This window comes from Bactrocera latifrons, unplaced genomic scaffold, assembly GCF_001853355.1.
Source record: "Bactrocera latifrons isolate USDA-ARS-PBARC rearing strain unplaced genomic scaffold, ASM185335v1 scaffold_4, whole genome shotgun sequence".
NCBI classification, from domain to species: Eukaryota; Metazoa; Arthropoda; class Insecta; order Diptera; family Tephritidae; genus Bactrocera; species Bactrocera latifrons.
The window spans coordinates 4,034,524-4,059,717 of record NW_017537045.1 but is presented as its reverse complement, the minus strand read 5'-3'; the positions used below and the strand labels follow the sequence as shown (position 1 = coordinate 4,059,717).

The 25,194-nt window shown below is 37.9% G+C and overlaps 2 protein-coding genes across 5 annotated transcripts in view; one reads left to right on the top strand and one right to left on the bottom strand.

The window, feature by feature from the left end:
* LOC108972435 (protein sprint) overlaps nt 1–25,194 on the top strand; it is a 553,725-nt gene that overhangs the window by 165,670 nt on the left and 362,861 nt on the right. For all 4 annotated transcript variants that reach the window (XM_018938999.1, XM_018939000.1, XM_018939001.1 and 1 more), the window contains one exon: nt 14,848–16,157. In XM_018938999.1, the coding sequence (XP_018794544.1) occupies nt 14,848–16,157 (1,310 nt within the window). The remainder of the gene's footprint in view (nt 1–14,847; nt 16,158–25,194) is intronic.
* Nucleotides 7,639–11,658, bottom strand: LOC108972436 (N-acetylgalactosaminyltransferase 4-like). Its single transcript, XM_018939009.1, has 3 exons — nt 10,969–11,658; nt 8,530–9,301; nt 7,639–8,465 (listed from the first exon to the last, which is right to left on the bottom strand). Exons 1-3 carry the CDS (start codon nt 11,532–11,534, stop codon nt 7,797–7,799), a joined length of 2,007 nt encoding a protein of 668 aa, XP_018794554.1. The 5' UTR covers nt 11,535–11,658; the 3' UTR covers nt 7,639–7,796.

The window sequence follows — 25,194 nt, the reverse complement described above, 5'->3', positions numbered from 1 at the left end:
AGTCACATCCAAAATTACCCTAAATTGTTACCATGTTACCCATGGGCTACACATTACCAAAATTCAATAATTCGTTAAACTTTAGTATAAGCAAAGTATATAAAGTGATACAGCTATAACGAGGCTGCCACCTAAGGGTTAATTATATTAATATACTGAAACTCTGAACTGTGTTATGTCATTGTATCATAGAGCAATTCTCTGAATTTACCTTTACAAAGTAATACGCATGTCTGTTTATGTTTCTCATCTCTGTGTGATTTGTTTACTAGATTTTTTTTGTGAGTAATTCATCGACCTTAAGCGGCATATTGATGTTTCAATAAATTAAATTTTTTAGCATGAGGAACAGAGGCTGACAGCACGTAGCATAACATAACATAACATAGTTGTAACTRTCTATTATTAGAGAAAAATAATACTCACTCTAAAGAAGCAAGCAAAAAACTTAGATGAAACTCTTCTATGTGGTTTTACAACCATACTAGAAAAAAAACCGAACTGAAAATAGAAATATTCCAACTTGTCGATCAAAACTAGACACATCTACTTACGCACATCAATATGTATTTATACCCTTTCGTGTTCTAGTTTATAAATCTGTGAGTTGTGCAATGTGTCGGATGTTTTGTGATAAATCGTTTGGTAGGTGTCAAAATATGAAGCACTTGAAAGCCAGTTTTATGACCGGCAGAAAAGCTTCAACTCAATATTTTTGTTTGCTTCCTTACACAAGTGTGTGATTATTAAACGCGCTTAAGCTGCTTGAAGCGAGTTAGGCGATGAATTGACATTTCTCTTTGATGTTTTTATTTTCGTTGTTTTCACTTTTTCTATTATTTATTCTTGTTATAAATTGCGATTCGGGCTGAAATCGCTCGCGGTCAGATGTTGTACTGAGATGGAAGGCTTATAAAGCTCATGAGTTTTAAAAAAATACAGATGCAGTGGATTTTTTGGACATAAGTATAGCATATTATAAACATATTTCAAATTTTTTATCAAGTACATTACAAGTAATCTACGGAAAAAGTGTTCTGAGTCTTTTTTAAGATTTCTACACATTTTGAGGTTTTCCCAAAAGCTGTAGAACAATATTAAATTTTTATGTCTATTAATTTATATTATATATATATATTAATTTTTGAGCTTTAAAATATGTTTTTGGAATATTAGTAATGTTCTGAGATTCTTCAAAGGTATTCCCCGGCACTTTTTCACCCCAAATAGATTCTGAGCTTTTGGAAAAGCTTTCAAATAATATTTACATTCTGAAATTGTTTAACGGTATTGTCTTTTTTTGAAAACATTTGAAGTAGTTATGAACTTTTCTGGCTGTTTAATATTATTCTACCACATGATTACGCGCACTATTACTTTTAAGCTTTCAGAAAAGCTTTAGAATAGTGCCGATATTCTGAGAGTATTTAAGGGTAATCCCGACATTATTATTACGGTTTTAAGAAAGTTTCTGAAGTTGTTTGACGGTATTGCAGTGTTTAATGTAGACCAGCCATAGTGATGAGCTTTTGGGAAAGCTTCAAAGTAAAAATGCATTCAAAAATCCGATCTCTGTAATAAGAAAGTAACAGAAATCTTGTTGAGTGAAGTTTAATTCCTTAAACTTGATACCTTTAACTTTGCACTGAGCCTGCCTACAGATCGATGATATAGATAAAGCTTTTCATGGATCTAGGAAAATTTAAATTCTTTGATTTGAGCTTGTCATGTTTCATTGCTTAAACTTGATGGAATTAAGGAGTCTGAGTTCTACATGGAGAGCTTTTGTAGTAATTAAGTTTCCATGGTTATTGGTTGGACTTGGGGAATCATATGGTCCTACAAGTCTTGATCCAAGGCGGAAAGTGTATGCTCTTCTCTAAAAAGCTTTTTCAAGGATAAAATACAATCTTATTATTATGTATTCTTAAGCATTGTCATTATAGTCTCTTAGCTTAAAGTTCCTTACTAAGAGCTTATGTATCAATTGAGCTTTCATTATTATTGATCAGACCTCTAAAATTTTATTGTCCTACAAGTTTTAATCCAATGCGCAAACTTTATTTTCTTCTCCGAAAAGCTTTTCCAAAACTCAAATATATTCGAAATATCTCTTTGGGGAGAATTTAAAATATATGTATACTTAAGTATTGTCGCAACCGTTATATGAACCAAAGCTACATCTCGCAATATTGAACTATGAAAACTTTTTAAGGATGAAATACAAATACATTGGGATGCTCGTTTCAACCGTTTCAACCCAAGTCAACTCTGGTAACACCCAGCCAAACATTAGCTTGTTTTAAATTTGATAACATATTGTTGTTATATTTGTAATAACAGGTCTGTAAGTATATTTGGTCGCATCCACGCTGCTGGCTGCTTCATATTTCACTAAACAAAAGCAATTTATTAAAGCAATACGTGATAAGCGAAAGATAAAGATCGCATATAGGCACAAACATACATCCAACTTGGTCACGGCTTTCGCGCGGCTACGGCATTGCGATACGCATCGATCACAAAGCGCCAAAAACCCAGGAAACGACCGCGCGACCAAGCAACCCAGTGCGCCAAGCATTGCGAATATGTGCATAAACAACCAGGTCCACTAGAGGACTGCAGCACTACAAAAAAAGAAAGAAAAAACACGTACAAACAATAGCCGTAATCTAGTTGTAGTCTGAGTGGCTAGCCGCTCAAACAATTTGACACCGCACAGGTCCGAACGCCGCTACAAATCTGCGCTACTCACGTTCAAGATAACGCATCGAACGCGTGATTTATGACCTGTAACTGCCGCAACGTCACAGTGTGCTTGCGTTACTGTCGAGCGTACCTAACTCTTTCGGCATATGTACTCAACAGCCTGGTCGGCAGCAACGTTGAGAGGCCATGAAATTGATTTAGATGCGCCATGCCAAGCGCTGCATCATCGCGCTCTGCACTTTGCTATATTAGTCTTATATAAAGGTGTGTACCTACTTTGCGCCCCGCACTTACGTTCATTTCCTTAAGTGCGTTCGTCAACTGACAATCGCTTTATTTGTTTTATTTTTTTTTTTTTTTACCTTGCTATACATTGCTTTCTGCTTGTTATTTACCTGCAAGCCATCGCTGTCAATCTGTCGCTATTGACATTTATCAGCGTTTACATGCGATTGCATTACATTTGACATTACGCACACATTACGCGCCATAAACAAATCACAAATCCCTGATAAATCGCTTACAACTCGCGCAAATATTTGCTTGGCCACGCTAAACTGCTCGGTGGAGAGTGAAAGAAGCCGTCAAATCAATAAAAATGAGGCGCACACTTCAGATTTACTTAATCGTATTAGTGATTCATATTTATAGAGGCGTCCATAAGAGGTTACGCTGCTTGCGCGCCCTTGCACAGTGTTTTAAAAGTGTGAAGTAGTTAGTTATATAAAATAAAAAACGCTTACTTCGGTTTCGAAGCTATAGTATAAAAGTTTCCATGTAAGCACTTGCACCGAACGTTCAGTTTGTATGGCAGCTAACTCTTATAGTGATCCGAGCTGAACAATTTCTTCGGAGATTATACTTTCTTGCCAAGGCCGAATCTCGAAGTTATCACGTCAAATAAATAAGTTACAATACCAGAACTTTAATGTTGATTGCTCAGTTTTATTTCAGCTATATGCTATAGTCGTCGAACTCAACAATTCTTTTAAATATGCTTTATAAGCATATTGAAATTTGGTATAACTGAAATATTTGTAAGCATTCTCTTTTTAAAAAATATGTTTTTTGGAAACATTCTTTGGTCGCAAACTTTGTCCCATTCCTTAATCCTGCCTGTTTTATAGTAAGTCCAAATTATTAAAGAATGAAATATAGATAGTTAGATTTCCTTACGTGCCTGACGAACAAAAGATATACTGAAGTACTGTGCTTCCATCGTCTTAAACATTATTCCATGCAACCGCTAGAGAATTATCATAACTTAAGATCTTTTCACCACTTACTACTCTTTACCAAGAAAAAAAAAAACAATCTTTTTTTCATGTAAATAGTGGCTTATTATATGAATAATCACAAAAAGCTAAATTTGTCATATTATCCACCATTATTAGAACCAATACTCTGCCAAGAATAAATGAATGGAATGAGATTACACATAAATGTATTATAGAGTCTAATCTGTTTAAAACATTGAGTACTTCCATATATGATGGAAATGATTCCTAAATATTGACACAATAATTTAACTTTCCTTTAAACTCTACGTGCAAGAAGGAGTATCTCAGTAGTTTCTAAGCCGTAAATAGGAATGATATCTTGGCACCAAAAAACTGTTGCCAATATCAAAATGTATTGCTAGGTCTGCTTATTGTTTTTATGGAGAATCTGTTTCTGCGTTTCCTCCGAAAGTCTGTTTCTAACAATAATCTAGCTTCTTCTGTCAAATCACGCAACACTCTGCTCTTTGTAAACTGATAACCCTCTTTCTCATATAAACTGACTCTCAGCCATGCCTTCGCCTTTATAGGTAGTTTCTATGTTTATCTTCTGTCGGTAATTATGTAGCTAAATTATTCATCTTATTTAATCACTACAGTTTAAGCATTTTACATGATTTTCTTAATTTTTTCATATAGCTTCATTAACTTTCACACTGTGTTTTGCTTCTGAGTTCGACTCAATTCATCTTGCGATGGTTTCGATTGCCTTCGTTTTTGCTCTTTCTACTTTTCCAGTCATTGTGTCTGGCAATTTACAGTTAACATAAACAAATATTGGATTATGCGATTTTTGATTTTTATTGCTTCATATTTTTTCAATATCTGGTGTTGCTTTCGAGCAAATCTTAACTTTTAATCCACTTGAGAGTTGCTTTATAGTAACACTTGCTTTGTCATATCCGGCACGCCGCGGGTTCGATCGCCGATCGTCAATTACGTTGAAGTTGTCTGAGCTGCTGAACTGCTGTTTCGGTAGTTAAATGATAAGGGGTCTTCGTTGCTTTCCGGGAAATTTTGTTTGCTCACTTTAAATATTCGGGGTTTCGCACAATCGTTTCAAATTTTTGCACGGATAGCATTGAGCTAATGAGTGTCCAAATTAAGGTATTGTGGGATTGTCTAAAACAACATTTAGCTTTTTACGGTTGCTATATTTTCACACGATATTTCCGGTGATATGGAAGACTGTTAAAGGTTATTGAATTTGACTTTAATTGATGAATTGGTGATATTTTTAAAGTGCTTCCAGAACCAGAAGAGATAATTTAGTATTTTAGTAATGTTTTTGCTGGGGTTTAATCTTCTATCTCGACCAATACAAATATTCCTTAGATCAGTTCATTAAAGAATGAGTCAGAAGATATTAAGCTTCTGCATTTTAATCTTCTATCCCAAAAATATAAATATTGCTTTGATGTGTTCAATGTTAGAAGAATTTCGGACAATCTGCAATGAGTCACAAAAAGTTCAGCTTCAATAGCGTTACCTACGTAAATATTATATATAGTTAACTTAGTAGCAAATACGAACCAAGTGCAAAAGATCAAACTCTGATAATAATTACTACTGTCAAGAATATGGACAGTGATTCCTAAGCAATGCAATGTCTTTCAAAAGGAAGTACCGTATATTTAAATATGTGATGTACAAATATAGACTTTTCAGACGGTCCAATATTTACTAAAAGAAACAAAAATATGATACATATTATTATAAGTGCCTACCATCTGTCAAATCAACCAAATCTCATTGAGAGCTGAATTATATAAGCTATTTTTGTGTAACCACCACTCTACATTCTCTCCATCTCACTTGTTTCACCTCTATGTCCACTGTCCCCATATCTCTTTTTAAACATCTCAATCTAACTGTCTCTATCTCTTTTTTTCTAGCTGCAAAACTCTATCTCCATCTCTCTTTGTTGTCTCTTCAGTAAAAATCTATGAATTCTTGGTGTTCCTCACTGTTTGGTTTACGCGTTTTGCTTGTTCGATTCAACAGTTACAAAATTTTATTATATTTCTCTATTTTTTTGTATTCTTTTCTCTTAAATCCAGTGAAACTGTAACTATTATCATAAATTCAAAAATTAGGAAGCTTAAAATCTCCTCCAGTTGAGTGAGCTTTTCCCAGAGTTGCATCTGAAAATTGAATTATTCTTTCTTTCTGTTGCTATATGAATATTCCAGCATTATATATTTTGAGAAAATTTATCCTAAATAACAATTATTTCGAGATCTTGAAAATAAAAGCAAACAGTTTCTGGGTTCTATATAAGTTTTTGACTGGCATTAAACTGGCAAAGTGGTCTCCAACAACTGCGAAAGAAATCTTCGTTTGAAAAACATATCCAGGTTAACGTGAAAAGCTGCAACAAGCTCGTACTCAATGTATGAAAGCACTGGAGTCTCTCATTGTAGTAGCATATCCGTTTGGCATTCGATTTCTTTTATGATTATGCCAGTCTGTTTGATTTATACCAGTCATTGCTATGGAAATATACCAGTCTATACCATCAATATATCTAATTTATACTAGCTACTTGTATTTGAGTATGTCTGTCAGTTTGATTTATGCCAGTCATTGCTATCGAAATATACCAGCATGTTCCTACCACTATATTCGATTTGTACAAGTTGTTTCCATTTGATTATGCCAGTCTATTTGATTTATACCAATCGTTCGTTTAATTCGTCATTGTTCAAGGCTTCGTTGATCGGCAGCGAATAATGCATATTCAATTTCACGCCACATTCATTATAAAACCTGCTGCAACAGCTTTTCCCTGCAACTATACACTGAAACACCTTCAAACCGTCGCGGAATGTAATGAATTCTCTTGTATACAAATCTACTTGCGCCATACGATCTCGGCGCTCTAATCAACACCCATTCAAACGCATAAAAACAACGCCAGTGGCTCTCGTATAGTGCCGCCATACTTCCGTCGTCTCGCCGCTGCTGCCTGAAGACCAAGTCCACAAGTGCATAGCATGGCTTGGCGGTCCTATGAGTGAACAATTTTTCATGCGCTGCTTTTGACCTTATTTTAATCAATCAAGCTTGAAGTAACAGTAAATTTCAACATCATAAAAAACCAAATAAAGTAAACAGAGCAGCACAAAGCGCGGCACAAAACCGCAGGCAGACCGCAAGGCGACATAGGAGCCAACAGTGCAGGCAATTCACGGCAATCAGGCGTGCAGCGCGCCGCCAAGTGCAGCGAATGAAGTGGCCGCATTGCGCGCGTTGTAAAGCCACGCTGACATGACAAAAAAAAAAAATATATTTGAGAGAGCGCTGGTATGCAAAAATCGCGCAAACTGATAGCGCGCGCAACATATGACTTCACACTTGCGCGCTGGTTGGCGGCGCGCTTATAGAGTTGTTGCAAGTTGCGGCCGTTGCAGTTGACGAGTGCAGAAAGATTAATTTAGCCTGTTAAGCGCTGCAATTAATTACTCGCAAGTCATCGTTTGGACAGCGTTTAGTGGTGGCGAACGTCTCGTACAACAAGTTAGGCCAACGGCGTTACAAGCCTTAACGGCGCACGTCAAAGCGCGCGGCAAAAATTTCTTTACATAATAATAACAATTTAATAAAAATGGAAACGAAAAAGAATTATTTATTTTAAATGAACTTGAGAAAGGCGTGTTTGAAACATTGTTAATTACATACAACCATACATACATACATACAAACATATGTGGAAAGCAGTGGCAGCAACTGGGAAGACTAATGACATTTATAAGTTAGATGTAGACATTTAAATCTATTAACATAATTAAGTATACAATTCAAGTATTAGGCGTTGAGCGGCAGCTGCTCGTGGAAGGCGTCCAATGCGGTGTCATTGACCATGCCGAAGATCCACTTCATGCGCGGATTGGAGTTGTCGCACATATTCGCATAGACCGCATGCTCTGCGCCTTCAACAAACGCCTCTAGGCACATGTGTCCACTTTGGCCTTGCACCAGCCACTGATGTTCGCGATCATAAAAGAAGAACTGATTGCCACCCTGCTCGTGGCAGGACCACATCCAAACTGTCGCGTTCTCTTGCACCGACTGCACGTCCAAACACAGTTCGCTGTCGCGTTGCCGCAAATCGCGCAAATAACTTAACTCCCAGTCTTGATTGCTGTGCGGATGTGTTTTATTGTTAGCGCAATAGAAGAGACCCACAGCTTCTTCGCTTCTTCTATTCATAGTATCAAGGCAGAAGTGTGGATAGGCGGCGCTTTGTATGGCGCCCGAAGCATAAGTTGGCGGAATGTCGGGTGGATACTTCAACAACATATCAGGCGCTACTTCTTCCAAAAACCACTTAAAGGGCTTGCAGTTGAGGCGTTCGCGCACAGCGCGTTGCGCCGTTAAATCGCCAGCATCGATGGATGCGTACTCCTCTGCGTTGCGCATGTAGATGTACTTCTTGTACTCGTCCAGCCATACTTCGGCAACGCGCTTGCAATTCTGTAAGTAAAAACGCATAAGGGTTGAATAACTGTATAAGTGAATGCATTTCGACGCAACGCACCTTTCCGAAAAAGTTGTGTTTGCGCGGACTTGGTCGTGACTTCATTGGTCCACGAAAGACGTGCGCCACACGCGAACACGGCACATCGAAAAGCATGCCGCCGCACATCCAAATCTTTAAGCTGAGCTCATACTGTTCAGCGCCCCAGATATCTAAGCCCTCATCATAGCCACCTAACTCCCAGAAGAATTTTCGACTAATCGCGAACAGTCCACCCATCATTATGGGATTTGCCGTAGGCGCTGTCTTATTCAGTAATTGTTCCGGCAGTAGACCTATTTGTTTATAGCGAAATTTCCAATCGAAAGCACCACGTGAACCCTGCTCCTGTTCGCCGCCATATTTAAAGTCACTATGATGAATAATGTCCACAATCGGACAAGTTGAAATTTTGTAGTTAACCGCGATCGGTTCGATCAGTGGCGGTAGCCAATTGTAATTGCACTCGATGTGTGAGTCGAAGAAGACTATAACATCGCCGGTGGCTGCGTGTGCACCTGCTAAGCGCGCGGTTATCAGACCTGAGCGCTGGGGCAAGCGTACGATTTTAACCAGATTGCCGAAGTGTTCCGACAAATATTCTTCAAGCTCAGTTTTAAGATATTCACGGTCGCTGTAGTCGTCAACGATGATGATTTCTTTCAACAATTCGCGGGGCGTGCGGTTAACGATGCTGTGCAGTGAGCGCTGTAGCACCGTGATGTGTTCGTTATAGAACGGTAAGACTATGCTGGTCAAGGGCAACTTCGCGAGGTAGGGTCTGTGACGGCAACTATTTGGATGAAGAAGTTAATAAAGTCCAAGTTATAAAAAATAGTCTGCTGAGCAAATAACGAGAGCTATTGTTTGGGCATGATGCAAAACAAAGTTCTTCATGTGGAGGCCTACAATACCACCCATCGATTCAGTTACTCAATCGATCGATTAGAAGAAACTCAAAAATATGAAAGTTTTTCAAATCGGCTCAAGTGCAATGTTGGTCCGAGTTTATAGGGATGCTGAATCCAAAATAAAACCGAATGAATACAGGAAGCTTAGAAGTGATTTAGTCTCACAAAAAAATCTTCTGAGCGGTTCAGAACTTCATCAGGTCAGACAAATGTTTCAAGAATCAGTTAGACACATGCTAAATTTAATAATATTCATGAATGATTGGATAAATTAATAAGAAGTTTGATTATTTCTAGAGTTCAAAGTATGTAAATCTCAAATTAGTATGTGTGTATAATATTTTAGGTAAGCTCTAACAATGTGTCGAATTTCACTAAAGTAAAGCTGGATCGATAAACTTTACCATGTGCGCTCAAAAGCTTTAAAAATCTAACGGCATAAATTAGGAAATCGGAGGTATTGACATTGTGGAGAATGAAGTTGGGCTAAACCTTGAGCTGCCGTGAGGGTCAGCAGGTGACGGATAGCTGAACGGCCTCCAGATATGCAGGTTAGCTGCGAATATTCAATAAGCAGTCCCCGACGAAAGCAAAAAAGATGTAGGGTGTAGCCCAAAAAGCAATATTGTCCACTGAAGTTTCTGTGAGGGAGTGAATCGATACCGCCCATAGATAAGTGTCAAATCGGTAAAATCCCAAAAGCGTCGAGATCAAAATTACCAGCTTACTGTGCAGCATCTGTGTCCAGGTTGAAGCGGCTGAACTAAATACCTTCTTGTGGGTATAAAATGTTACGGGTAGGATCTCGGAAAAACAAAACAAGCCGAATACACTAAATTGAAAGTTACGGCGCTGGGTGTAAATAATCCCAGTGCCGGCGGGTTTGGGGATGAGCAAAGAGGCCCCTGGCCGCCGATATCCAGCGACCGCAACGATGTAATGGTAAACAACCACCTGGTCATTGCATCTGATAAAATTACAAGTATGTATGGGCAAATGTGCAGAGAAAACGTCGGCTGGAATATCCGTACGAGCTCGTTCATCCATACCCACGCTTCAACACGAAATCCCTCTACTGCGGGGCAAAAATGAAAGTATGCGAGACATGCGAGAATTGCGATAAAATATAAAAAAGTTAATAAATATGATGAGTCTCCCACAGTACCGCGAAGCTACATCCGAGCCCACAAAAGGATTACACTCAGCTTCAAGACTTCTCTTCGCAAAATCGGGTCTTACTGAGTGCTGTAAAAGCCACATCGAAAAGCTTACGTGTTGACGTGGAGTCGAAAGATCCCACCGAAGCAGACCAAAAGATCGCAGGAAGCAGGAAATGCCAAAAGTACTAGACAAAACAGCGGGAATGGACGAACGTCCGTAAGCATAACCTGTAACTTAAGAGCCTCACCCAACTGCTATCAATCTGAAGTTTACAAAAATAGCGTAACAGTAAAATATTTCTAAGTTCGCGCTCAAACTTCAAGTTGTGCCTTAGCAAATACATAGACGAAGTAAGCTACAGAAACAGCTGCGATATCACCCTACTTACTCTTTATGCCTGACATCCGGCACCGACCTATTGACTGATATGAGGTCCGATAGTAAGGCGTTGAAGCCATTCTCCATTGACATTTCCTTCTCCAGCTCTTTCAGACTTTCGTCTTTTACATATGCGGCCTCACCATGTTCCCCCAAACCCTTGCGTTTCGCGTCACGTTCCATCTGTTCCAAATCCTCCCAATCTTTTTTCTCACCCACCGCTTCGGGTACTGTAAATATTCCCTTCACAATTTTTGTCACATTCTCAGCTTTACCGCTCGCTGCCGCACTGTCATCAACCGACGCTCTATCATCGACCACCGCTTGTATTGGCACCGCCATGCGTTCTTGTACCGGTGGCTTCGGCGGGCGGTGCGTGCGTATGCGCACACGTGGTACTTCTGGCGTAACGGGATCGCCATTGAAATCCGTTGCTACCGTGGTTGGATCATCAACATTGCGCAGTCGGCGCTCCACCAGCATTGTGGTGAAGAAGGACAGCAATATTATGGAAACTATGAAGTAGATCAACTTGTTCAGCATACGCTTCACTTGGCGTCGCCGCATTTTCACCATTTTGCAATGCAACTTTGACTTTGACCCCGATAGCTGAAAAATGTATATAAAAAATTTACAACCACTCGGTCGAGAAGTAAGACGGTATTGGACCACGCGACGCGCGCTTTTCAACTGCTAACATCTTTCGCTGTGCGCACACTGCCAAGCTAAATTTTCGTTAGATCTTTGGGTTGATTGACTCGCTGATAACTGTGAACTAGTTATTTAAGTATGGTACTATGTGGTATTTCAGCACTTTTCAATTAAATTGAGTGCAGTCAACACGGTTTCACATGTGTTTTGACAAGCTGTTTAAATGATAAGGCAAAGAAGTTATATGTGTCACACGCAGAGCTCTGCTAAAAAGTTGTAAAAAGACGCCATGCTAAGTTTTGTTTAAAGTGCGGAGCGTGAACATTGACATATTTATTAAAATACTTTTAAATTATAATGTTAGCTTGTATATAACAAGTATAACAGTTAGATATTCTAGATAAAAAATAGATAACAGACGAGGTCGGTCGAAGTAGTACTTGAACCTTCTTAGTACACAGTAAAGAAAATACAGAAATTTATTGCGCATTTCTATATACTAAGCTGTACTACTTTCGCCAATTTAGTAATCCCTAAGCTCCTCAAAGTCAGTTATGAAACGACTTTATACTTCTCTTAACATCGAGCTTATTTCACGAAATCTTAGTTACACGAAAGCTGCTATGGACCAACTAAGAACGAACTAATCTAATACGAACTAAGTTTGCGAATATTTGCCATTTCAAACAGCCTGATAGAGAGGGTACGAGACTTAAAAAATAATAATCTCTGGATGTGTTGAAGCTACGGTCTCTTATTTGCCTTCGTCGTTGGTTAGCCAGTAGTGCAAACCTACATAAATCTGACTTGACAAAGGCTCATTACAGATCGTTCACAGCAAAGAATAACATTCTGTAACCATAAGTGATTTTTCTCGACTATATTCTTGTCAATTTAATGTTATGAAATCACGCTGGATATAACTGCACTGAAACATAAATATGAAATGATAATATTCAGGTATAGACCTCAATCCATCGAAGCGAGTTTACAAACTTAAGCATAAAATCTCTAAAATTTTAACAGATAAGTAATGTGTTTGAGAATGAGTTGGTTTTCGTAAATCTTTGTGGTAAAAAGCTTTCAAAAATGTTAGTTAAACACATGATTTCCTTTGTCACTAGTATTATGAGTGATTCTGTAATACAGTAACAAGGGAAAGTCGTCGTTTTAGCTAAAAAATATTGTCATATAAACTGACACGAGTTGAGCATAAAGTTTATAATAGAAACCTTGAATTGAAATCCGTAACAAAGCTTAGTGGATAATGCTCTTTTTTGACTATAATATTTTCAAGAACTTGACGTCATTGAGACCATGTCTCTACAGTATTCTTATTAACGTCAATCATTTATAGTCTTCCCTTGTGCCTAGATCGACGAGGAGCTGAGTGGGCACATATAAAAGCTGTAACTCTCAAGTCATCCATTTATAGCCGTGGCTTCGAGGATGGAAATATTTGTTTTTCATTTAATTTGATTTTTGATATTTTCTGAACTTTTGAAGTTTACTTAGTATGCTTACAGTGGAACTCACAGCATTTTATGCATGTTCAAGTTGCATAAATCCTTATGCMCTTAATCTCAACTATTTCGATGATCAACGTAGCAGTGCAGCCTGAGTTTGAATCTTCCAAAAAAAGTATAATAAAAGCGTCCTATTGGTATAATTAGCGACCTATTATTATAATTCCTACGGTTATTCGTATTCTACTCGCCACTTGCTTGCTTGTTATGCCCCACTATCTTGTCTCAAACTTAACTTGCGCTGAGAAAACAAAATCATCCAACTAAATTCAATACAATACAGCTTACGAATTAGTTTTTAAAGTGGTGTAACCAATTGTTATGTTATCCTAAAGCATTATGTCAGTCTATTTGACTTATACCACTTATATGTTCGATTTACCTAACCATGTAGAGCGGCGGACGGCTATTTCGAATCAATGAATCCATTTCCTATTCAAAATCTTATTGGCTTCATTTATGACAGTGGCTGTTTGATGCGTCAAAGGGTGACAAATGGCGGACAGCTTGCTGTTCTAATTCTCCTCCGTTTATGCCAAGATATTTGTCTTTTACCAATTGTTTGTTCGATTCGAAAAGCCTTGGAGAATGACATAAGCTGATTTTTTTTAGTTCTTTTCATTTATGCTAGAACCCTTATTATCTTATTTTTATTATAATTAAACTTAAATTCGGACCCTGGCTCACACGGGGATAGGTATCACTCCAATGAGCCCAAACTATATGAATGAGAGGGAGGTGGTGTTCTTTTATTAAAATCAGTTACCAGAATCGCCTTCGACTATCACACCAGTTCAGTGTCTTCCAAGCGGAGATAACAGTATTGAAAAACCTTCATGTTCTGATAAAGAGTGTACTCACAACAAGAAATGTATATGTAGATACATATATGTATATACGGATAGGCAAACGGCTTTGAAATCACTGATGTCTCTTAGAATTTTATAATAAGAACATATTTTTTCTCTTAGTGGATCTAACACTATATTGCAAGATAAAGTTGTAATATGTAACAGTACACTGTGATATTCCTGGTAACTGTGAAGCAGACGAATTAGTCAGGCTGGCACCACCCTACAACTACACTCCAATAAAGAGGGAATATATAAGTATGCCTCTAGCTATAAGGTAGATATTATAATTATCCGACAAACAAAGGCTAACAGAGTCCCGATAGATTCAATCCTTAACAAGCAGACAAATTTGACATGAATGGAATATGGGCTGCACAAGCCGTCAAACAAAATTCAAAAGGAAGGGCAGACAAACTGTAGTAGTGATGTTAGCAGATCATTGTCGAATTGGTAGACATGTAAGCGAGAAAAGTTGATTATGGAACATTCATTAAGCGATAGAAAAAGAACCGCAAATATCTGCCAAGGGTTCTTGAAACTTTTTGTTTTGATGAACTTCGTCAGGAGCACAGGGTGGTTCGGAGTGGATGTAATAGAGTGAGGCTAATACCGGCTGCTTCGCAATAGACCTTAAGACGATACCTATCTACCAATCCACCTATTTATGCCAGACTTCTTAATTTACTTATTAGTTAGATTCAGAAATCTTCAAAGTAGGCAATATTACCGAATTTTTTTACTAACTTCTACGTAATAACACTATTTCCAAAGCATTAACGCTTGCCTAATACGACTATTATATTTAAGTACCTCAATTTGCAACAATACTAATTTTCCAACACTACTGTTCTCTTTTAGCTGCTCAGCTCGCTGGCAACGGACTTAGATATTATGCTCAATGACCTGCGCTCATCGCCAGGGTCGAGACTACTGCCGCCCACACATCATTTACATCAGCGCAGTGCCTCCAACTCATCAACTGCCTCATCACCGTTAACGGTTGGTGGCGCAGGTGGTGGCAGCAATGCGGGTAGTGGCACCGGGCAGGCAACAACCGGCCATCTGCACAGCGCTTTGCGGAGCAACCACAGTAATCAATTTGGCCAACAGCAAGCGGCGAATGCACAACGCCAAACAACGCATGTGCAAGCGGAGAAGCGACAACAACAATTGCAACAGCCGTCTAAGCAAGCAGCCAAAGTGCAAGTAATACCAGCTGCGGCCACAACAACAATAACAACCACAACGGCAGCTACATCCTCAATACCGCAACGTTATAATCGCTATCAATACCACAACCAACAACAACAGCTACATAAGCCAGCGCAAACGCATCGTTGTTGCGCCTCGGCAGCAAATGCTTGCAATCAAGCGAAAAATCGCACGGCAACAACAACAGCAACAACTAAAACAGCAATTGGCACAACTAAGGTAACCGCCACAGCCTCTACCGCGAAGCAGGCTAAAACCCAAACAGCAACAACAACCACAATAACCAATAGCACAACGCGTTATCAGCAGCGCCACAATCCAAATGCCACAAACAGGTTGCACACGTCCACAGTCACTACTGCGAGCGCCACGGCGACCAGCGTTGGACGCCAAATGACCACTAGTAGCGGCGATGCCAGCTACAATGGATGCGAATCGGCGGCAACAGCCGGAAATGTTGCGCCACTTGCTGATGACGACGCCGCTGCTGTGGCAACGCATTGCAGTGGTCTGTCCGCCGAGGTGCGTCGCATAGAAAAGTTGCCTTTGTGGTCGTATCAGCACAAACAGTTGCAGCAGCCGCAAAGGTTGCAAGTACAATTGTTGCAACAACAACGCGCCACAAAAGCAATAGCCGTTATGCATACGGCAGCAGCAAAAACAAGCGCTATAACGGGCGCTTCCACGTCGCTGGCAGCCAGCAAACAAGCTGCGGTCAGTAGGATGACACATTTAGGTGGTACCAGCGCGTCAAGCGGAAGTGCTATTAGCGGTGGTGGTCCGTATGGTGCTTCCGCACGCCTTGGTGTGGCAAGCGCAGCAACTACTACCAGTGTTACAACCCTCACGACAGCGCAGGTGATGGACTATACACGCGTCGATGGATATGGGACAAGTGGTAGCGGCAGCGACGCATTCCGATTGAACTGGTTGCAGCCAGCGACAATATTTTTTGGGTGAGTAGCCGTGCACAGTTCATTATTTCATATATGCTAAGTACATTAAGTCCGCGGTTGGTTTGGTTTAAACTTTGATATGTGGAAGCGTGTTGTGAAATTCAACGAGCCATACTCCTTAAAACGGGCTCTTCTGCGGATTAAGTGGGTAGTTGCAGAGTAAAATATCCTATCGATACCATTTCTTTTTCGAAGAAAAGAAATAATATTCTGAGAAAAATGAGTAATCTCATATCTCTCTCTGTTGCCAAAAATACTTTTATAGACTTAGTGCGTAATTAGAAACTCGAGATTTTTCATACGAAACCGCCACAAGGCGACTCCTCCTAAAGACGAAATAATGTTTCTGCGAAAAATATTTAGTCCATTGAATGATTTGCCCCGGTTTTGGATATCTGACCACAGCGTTATTGCAGTAACTGTAAGCTGATGAGCTTGCTAGAACAGGTACTTCAGGCTTAATAACTGTGGAGTAGGAACAGTTAGGAGCTCCGTTGGCTTCTTGTGCCTGACTACTGGACTGCTTGGCCTCAGATCAGCTCAGAAAGTATTGATTAGTTACCACAGCTGTTCAGTTGTAAGGTCCCTGGGCTAAGGTAAATCATACGAGGTCTAGAGAAGTATTCATTTTTAGCAAGCGGCACCTCTCACTGACTGACCCGCATTCTTGTGGTAACATTGAATATCTTACCGAATTCCAGCTGCATCAGCTGTAAGGCAGAAGATGAGATAGAATCATCTCAGCGCTTCCTCCTCAAATCTCGCCGGATCGAGTAGAAAACACATCCGATCTCATTCTTTTCCAAATACAGGCGAAATAGCGGAAATTCAAATAGAACAAATAAGCAGACTTTTTATAGGTTCAGGGCGTTTTTGTCGATAGCTGAGACTTGACTAAAGTAGTTTTTGTTTTTTGGCTTCGCAAAGTACTGTGTATAGCTGTCTTTCCTAACTAAATCTATGGTCCGTTCTTTACGGAATGGCAACCGGCGGGTGAATTAGCAGAGTAAGAGTACATAGAGATAAAATCTCACGTATTTTAATGTCTCTTTTTAGACTAATATTTAAAAAAATTTTTTCAAATTCTCTCCATTCCAGGTCTGAGTAAGTTATTTATTCACTAATGCTTTCAGGGATAATGGGATGCCTAACTTATTCCAGTGTGAGAGCGCCTCAAAATAAGCGTTTTTTATAACATTTTCCATTATGGCCAGATCGCACCAAATAAGAATTTTTGGACATTTTAAATTAACATACCCAACATTTATTACGATTGCAAATTATTATATATTGGACTTTTGATATATGGCGAAACTACTTAATTCCTTTTTTATGATTTTATGGTATATTAAAACAACTGACTTTCGATATTTCAATACTTAATAAGGTGAATTAAGCCTGTTAGTTCTAAATTACTAATTTTTTAATCATTTGTAATAGAATATTAATTCTATTATGAATCAAATTACTAAACGTTTCACGATATATATTTACATTTCGCATTTTCTTTGATTTTCATTGTGTTAAATTTTTAATACCTCCGTTCACATATATTTTTGGTATAATTTCAATCTGGCCGTTCCAGTCATTCCAATTGTAAAACGTCAAAACCTACTCAATCCAGTCAACTGTCAAAGTTCGGTAGGTTTTGACGTTTTGCAATTGCTCTCTCGCTTCCAGTGAGAGAGGAGTTGGGGATCTCATTATCTCTGAATGCTTTGCTTACCCAACTCTTCGTTCAAAAATAACTTTTTTTAAGTTTTATCTGACAGTGAATACGATATGGAAACTTTAGGTCCGGTACGTTATTCCCGACTTCTCAATTCTTTTCTTCGTTTTCTGAAATGAGATTAGAATGACAAGGTGTTAGGAAGTTATCCCACTTTTGAAGCCGTAAAGTTATCAAAAAGTTGTCCCAGTGCTGCTAAACGCACGTTCAGCTGAACTCTACAAACTTTGTTCCAAGTTAATAGGGAACAGGCGTGGTATTAAGAGTATCATCTTTCAAGCGGGGTTAGTCACGGTTAGCGATTTCAATAGTTACAATAAATATTTTGAAATAAGACGGAATGATGATAGTAAAAGTTTGGGTAGAAGTTCGCCATTCAATTTATGCTAGAACTTCATATTCCTAGGAATAAACACTTAAGTAATATGGAAGTAAGAACTGTAAATAAGGTGTTTACTTCTATTTTCAACTAAAGTATATAGCGTAACTGTAGTTGAAGTATCGACTTATAAACTAAATGTGGTTTACAATATGATATATATGATAAGCTATATGGAGACAAAGTAGTGAACGTCTATCATATTAACTATGTAAGGCCAGACTCTGTGTTCGTTTAGAATGACATAGAGATAGTTTATGGGGAAATAGACTGTGTCCTTGATATCGATTAACTGAAAGAGGCTAAAGCGAAGAACTCTGAATATTTGTTTCCTTTTTTTGATGGTTTTAGTGATGAGTTAATTTCACTTGTTGACTGTGGATGACACGCGGAGACGATTACAAGTCGAATAAAGAGATGGTATGAAAAATAAAGTTTATTTTCTCTAACTCAAAACTATTTTGAAAAATAATAGAAAAATTTAGTATGCAGTGCATCTATCGAGCTTCACCGCCAATCTATTTTTAGAAGCTTCTCTCATATATAATATTTTAACCTGCCAGTTGTATGTATGTTTGAACTAGAAATAGCAAAGTGTCAAAAAAATATTATCATTTCTGTATATCCTCCATAATCCATAAATTTTATTGTCTATAAAAATATATTTTTAGCCTCAGGGCAGACTTTACTATTGCCTGCTAAATTCCAGCAACGGAAATAACATTCAAGATGCGAATTTGAAAGACTATGTATTCCGATATTATGGCATTGTGGCTCTGCAATAACTTTGTGGCCAAGTGACTTAAAGTTCTCCACAGCAAAAATGTGCAAATCTTCCAATTAAACTGTTGAATCCTGTCAACGTGTCCGGCAACTTGAAGGCATTTCACTGCCTGCATACTCCTGCATACTCGTATGTACCGTACGTGCAACACGAACAATTTTGCAAATGATTATTACACACCTATGCCGCAGCACGTACACTGCGTGTTTAAACGTTTCACTCGCAGGCTATACCATGATAGTGTCCCCAGTTATGTATTAGGGTTGTAAGTTTTTGCGAAACTGATATTTTCAGAATTTTTGAATTTTCATTTGAAACATTTGAGTGAAAAGTTTTTGTAATCCCGAATGTTTTTTTATTAAGGTAAAAATCCCGAAAATTTCGTAATTTGTGTGAAATAAATTTGGGAATTACAGAACTATCAAGCTAAAATTGCTCATACATACATATGTACATACTTATATTATGCTTCATATCAAATACTGAAAATCCCGAATACACATTTATTATTTTCAAATAACTTTTCTGTATTTAAAATAACGGGATGTTAAAATGTTGTTTTATTTTTTATTGAATCCCGAAAATCTGAAAATCTGAAAAAATTCGGGATTTTTGCCAAATCATTTTCGGGATTACAAAAAATATCAAGCTAAAATTGACTACCTTTGCTCACATACATACCAATATTTGTGCTTAATGCTACATATCAATAATCCCGAAAAACAACGGTATTATTCTCAACTAATTTTCGGTATCTAAAATAACGAGATGTTAAAATTTAATTTTGCTTTTTATTGAAGGCTGCTAAATACACTTTTATTTTTTAATGAAGCGTAGAAATCCCGAAAATGTCGGGATTTTTGCCAAATCATTTTCGGGATTACAAAAATTATCAAGCCAAAATTGACTACCTTAGCTCACATATTATACATACATATGAAAATCTCTTTTCGTGTCTTGCTGTCCTTTATGAGCATTGCTGCTGGTCATTTACTTTTTATTGCTGCTGGAGCATCTTTTGCCAGCACTTGCAGCTGGCCGCTTCATCGAATAGCTATAAATGCTGGACTATAAGTTTCTAAATGCAATTTTTGTGAGCAAATATGTGAGCTTTACTATTTTCTTGACAAAAGCGCATGCTTTTTGTTGTTTTTGCACTTGTGTCTGCTTGTCTGCGCTATTATGCGGGCGGATTTCTTAATTTTATAGTTTCTTCGCTGTCTCCTTAATACCGCCACCACGCCTTGCAGTCGATTCGTATCCCTTCGAAGCTTTGCTTTATTGCGTTTCGTGCTTTTGAATTTTTTATAAACTCAATGCGCAATGATTGCCAGAGCATATTGTAGACATATGTAGCCCTCATTGTTGTTATTATTATTATTGTTTTCCTTCATAATTGCTGGTTATGTTATTGTATGCGGATTTTTATGTTGGGAGACACTGACGTGAGCGCTTGCTTTCGTCTGGCCAAGTATGTTGTTGCTTTTGTTATTGTTATTATTAGCTACATAGTTGTCGCTTTTTTGTTGTCCTCGCAGTTTTTGCTGCTGGTACCCAATTACTTCAACTTCCTCTTCCTCTTCCCAAAATGCTTCGAAACATTCGTTGTCTCCCTCTCGAGGTATTAATCGTACTCCGTACCATTCGGTCGTGAAGCTTCTTTTTCGCGCTTGGAATCGTTGTGCTTACATGTCACAGTTAGATTTAGACACAACTTGCACACATCGCCTTCAACTCTGAGCATACCTTTATTGATTGAAGTTGCAGTCATTCATTTAACGGTTTTGCTCGCTATTTGGACAATGAAGACGACCACAAGTCGTGAGTGGCTTGTGAACTATGTCCCTACATGCGCAATTATTATTTTTGATTTATTCACTGCACTGGATAGCTCGACTTGCGGCGCAGTAGGTATTGCTGTCGAAACTTTGGCTCTGGTTGGGATTTAGTCCGTTTAGAACCTGTTTGTTATGAGATTGACATTGGTTAGCGCCAAAAATGAAAAACGGTTTTGACTTCAAGCTTCAATATCTAACTTTTCAAATCAAAAAATCAGCTTCTCTTGAACTTTCTGAGAGGCTCTCTTTAAAACTAATTGGACGAATCTTTTACTACCGTCTCCGTGGCTTTCGGTTCCACGTATTTGAAATGGACTTTATATCCAGCCAAGAATTATCAACTCGCTGGAATATCTTAAGACAATTTGGGGATTGTCTACCCCTACAACACCATCCATAATAACTAAACCCACATTTTTGTTTCCATTGACTTTGGCAATATCATTGACTGTTCTAAAACCTTGTTTATCCCTAGAGTGCCGTCATTTTAAAGAAATATCTCTGCAATTATTAAGTCCATAAGTTCTGTTATCTTTAAAAACTTTTTGAAGCCTTTAAGGCAAAGAAAACCCCGGACGGAGCTTAAAATTAACATCAATTTCAGTTTCAGCTCGCAGTAGTTGATTCTTCAAATGAAATCAATTCAATTCAGTTCGTCCAAATATATATCTTGGCTCTTTCTCAAGGTTAATTGTGTATATGCTCGAAGACTTCTAGTACCTGTACTAGTTTAATATTATCAGTGAATATTGTGACTATGTTCACTAAAAATCTAATGAGGCACGAAGCGGTACTCGAAATCCATATCCTAATTTAACTTTTAAGAGTTTTCTCTGAAGAAAACGGCATTTCATCAAAGATAGTTTTGAAAAGTTCAGCTTTTAGACAGTCGTATTAGAGTATTTCTTAAAACTTAGGCGAGTAAAGGAGCATCGATATTTCACTAGAGCTTAGACCATTGGAGTTAAACAAAAGATGTGCGTGGAAACTGTAGTTATCCCGGAACTTATTCTAACTAATGAAGATTTGTGGATTCACCTGGATATCTCAATCCAGTTTCTCCCCACATGGGATAAACGGAGATTGTGAAGATTACATTTTATTTCAGATAGCTTTCTTATAACCTTCAAAGGCGTATGAAATAAAACATATTTGGAATTTGTGGTATCATCGAAGCAGTACCTTAGGAGCTGAGTACTTTTATCAATACTCAGAAAAAAAGTTAACTTCGGTTGCAACTAAGCTAAATACCCTTCGCTAATACAAAAAAATTGCGAGGTGCAATATCGGTGGTTCTAACTAATGATCAATCTCTTGGGGAAAAAAGATAAATATAATATATCAAAAACTTAGGGGTGCGTATATATGTACGTATATGAGACAGACGGACATGACTGAGTCGATCGGGCGTTTGAGGTAATATTATTTAATGACCGCACGACCCTTTGGTAAGAACTGGTGAAGCCCGACGCCACTGAAAACTATTAGCACAACCTACACATTCCACCGAACTGGGTGCGTTTTTCGGGTTTTAGCAGCTTAAATTGTAATGATTGAGCATCCACGTTTTCAGGTCATAAGCATTAACCCATAATTCGTCACTAGTTATAACACTCTGGACCAAATATGGGTCATCGCGGACTGAGTGCAACATCGTAGGCTCTGCAGGGAATAAAATTACTGCAAAATAATTACCAGAGAAGAAAAAGGTAACCAGTTAGAAACCGGCCGATTGTAAAATTGGTTCTTGCCACATCAAGCGCATCATCCACGCGCACTCTTTACCGCTTTTTTTCTATTTGTAACTCCAACATTTATCTATTTGGCTCTCCGTTATCCATTGGTTAGTTACAAACCACACATTTGTTTTTCTGAATTTTGCACTTTGCAATAAAATTTATCGCAACGGAAGTGCTTGGTCTCAAGTAGGGTTAGCGTTGTTATCACATCACGACGCCTTGCTGTTTGGTGTAGTTGTACTTTTTTGCACCCATGGCCGCTGCTGCTGGTCACCGGCTTCGTTAACGTGTGCCAAAAAGTTTTGCTTCCAATCTGCTATTTGCTCAGTGATTGCTTAGTCGCTCTGTCCAGCTAACTGTACATTATATTCCAACAAATATTCGTGTTCCATCTTGCTCCACGTTTTCCTATGCTGCCATAAAAGCGCAAATATTTATACTTCCACCAGTAGATTTTCGCTTTGATGACACTTTGGCAAAAGGTCCCGCATTGTATGAACCAATTGCTGTTGATTTTAATTAGTACTCTCAGTTTTGATGAACTAATTTTGGCAGGGATCTAGTGGTGGACGAAAATGTTAACGGTGAATTATTGCTTTTGCAACGCAAAAGGTCAATATTTGTTCTAATGTGTGATCACTTTTGGAATTACAAACATACATATGTACCTATGTATCCACAATTCCATATTGGCTATATTGGAGTTAAGAATTATGTCCTTAGTTAAATGGCGTTCATGACTCTGAAAAAATTTCCAAATAAAAAGTGGCGGTAGAAGAGAAAACCTTTAAATTGTATAACTGAAATACTTTTGGTTTCATTATTAAGGGTGTTTTTAGAGGTATGACCCTACATATTATATTAAACAAGACACAGCAAATAATATAAAAATGTTTTGATTTTACAGATTACAAGTTTTTTGAAATTTAGTGCTTGAACAGAGTCCCTTCGTAGGAGGTAGTTTCTAATTAAATGACTACAGTTCAGTCTTGCAGGCCGAAATTGTAGACTCCTGGATTTCTGTTCTAACCAGCAAGTTCTACCGTCATATAGGATGAGCTGGGATATATTCCTTCTGCGAAATGTTGTTACTATTAAAAATGCCCTATATATAATTTAAAGTTTTAGGAGTTGTCTTTCTTGCTATTTCTCTAAAAAACAAAAGAACTCATTCTGACCCACCATCCACATTTGTTTTATATTTTGGACAAAAAAGAAAGAGAGAAGTCATAGTCATTACTTTAGTAATGAAGTGAATTTTCATGACAGAACCAATAAGAGGTAAGCCATATTTTATGAGTCCAAATAACAGATTCTAACTATACTTTGGGTTTTTGAAGATCCTGCGAACATAAAAATCTGGGCTCCAAAGGAAATTGCAGCTCAATCCCTTACTTTCATTTCACTTTAATTAGTCTAGTTATTTCAATTGATTTCTTTGATTGATGACGATTTGATTTCAGCTCTTGCTTAGTATTTTGACTAATCTAGCTCTCACTCTAACTAAATTTAAGTCTTACTGACTGAATTTGAACATAATTACTAGCTAGTAAGGCCATTTTACTAGCATGTACCTAGTTATTCTCCGATATACGCTATTGCGGTCTTCATAGGTGTAGAGATCTTGTCTTTGATTCTATATGGGAGACTATTTGACAGTTCTCTTTGCTTACATTGCCTACTTTTCTCTTAGTTGTAAGTCAGGCTGTCGTTTGACCCGTTAGAAATGAGAATAAGTTCAAGCATGTTCATGAATATTTATGATAACTAGATACATAAATATCCATCATTGTATATATATATATATGTTTCTATGTCTATAAAAATCAATTTATATAATTACTCCGCTCTTTTTGTGCTGAAACAACCGGTGCACTCATTATCTTTCCTAGTCAGCAGTTATTGGTGAGCAATGCGTATGTGGAGCCAACCAAGCCAGTCAGACCGCCAATCGAACGACCCAGTTACATTTTGCTAAAATTATTATTRTTGATATTATTGTTGTTATATGTTATTATCTAATGGTGTCACTTGTCACACCATCGGGCAAGTGAGTAAATGTGTAGCGAGCGCGTATTGCATTACAGTTGTGCGGTGAGTATAACATTTCAATTAAACAAAGTGACAGGAAATCCTTTCCAATCCAAAAACAAAAAAAAAAAAAAAAAAACGGAAAAAAAAAAAAAAAAAAAAAAAAACGGAAAAGTTGATAAAAATACTGCATGGAGAAAAAGTAGTGGAAATAACTGAGCGGAGAAGTGCAAAAATACAGAACTCAATACAATAAAAAGTGTCTACCACAAAGCAGTTTTTTATATAGTACCATACAGGGTGGTTCATTTATAAGTTCCATTTGAATAATTTACAAAAAAAAAAAAACCAAACTGAGGTTCCTATAAACACAGAATGCCAGCTATAATGCTGGAAATGAATACAAAATATAACAAGTACGGAAGGGCTGAGTTCGGGTGTCACCGAACATTTTATACTCTCGCATGATAAAGTGATAATCGAGATTTCATTATCCGTCATTTACATATTTTTTTTATTTTGCTGTAAAATTAATTA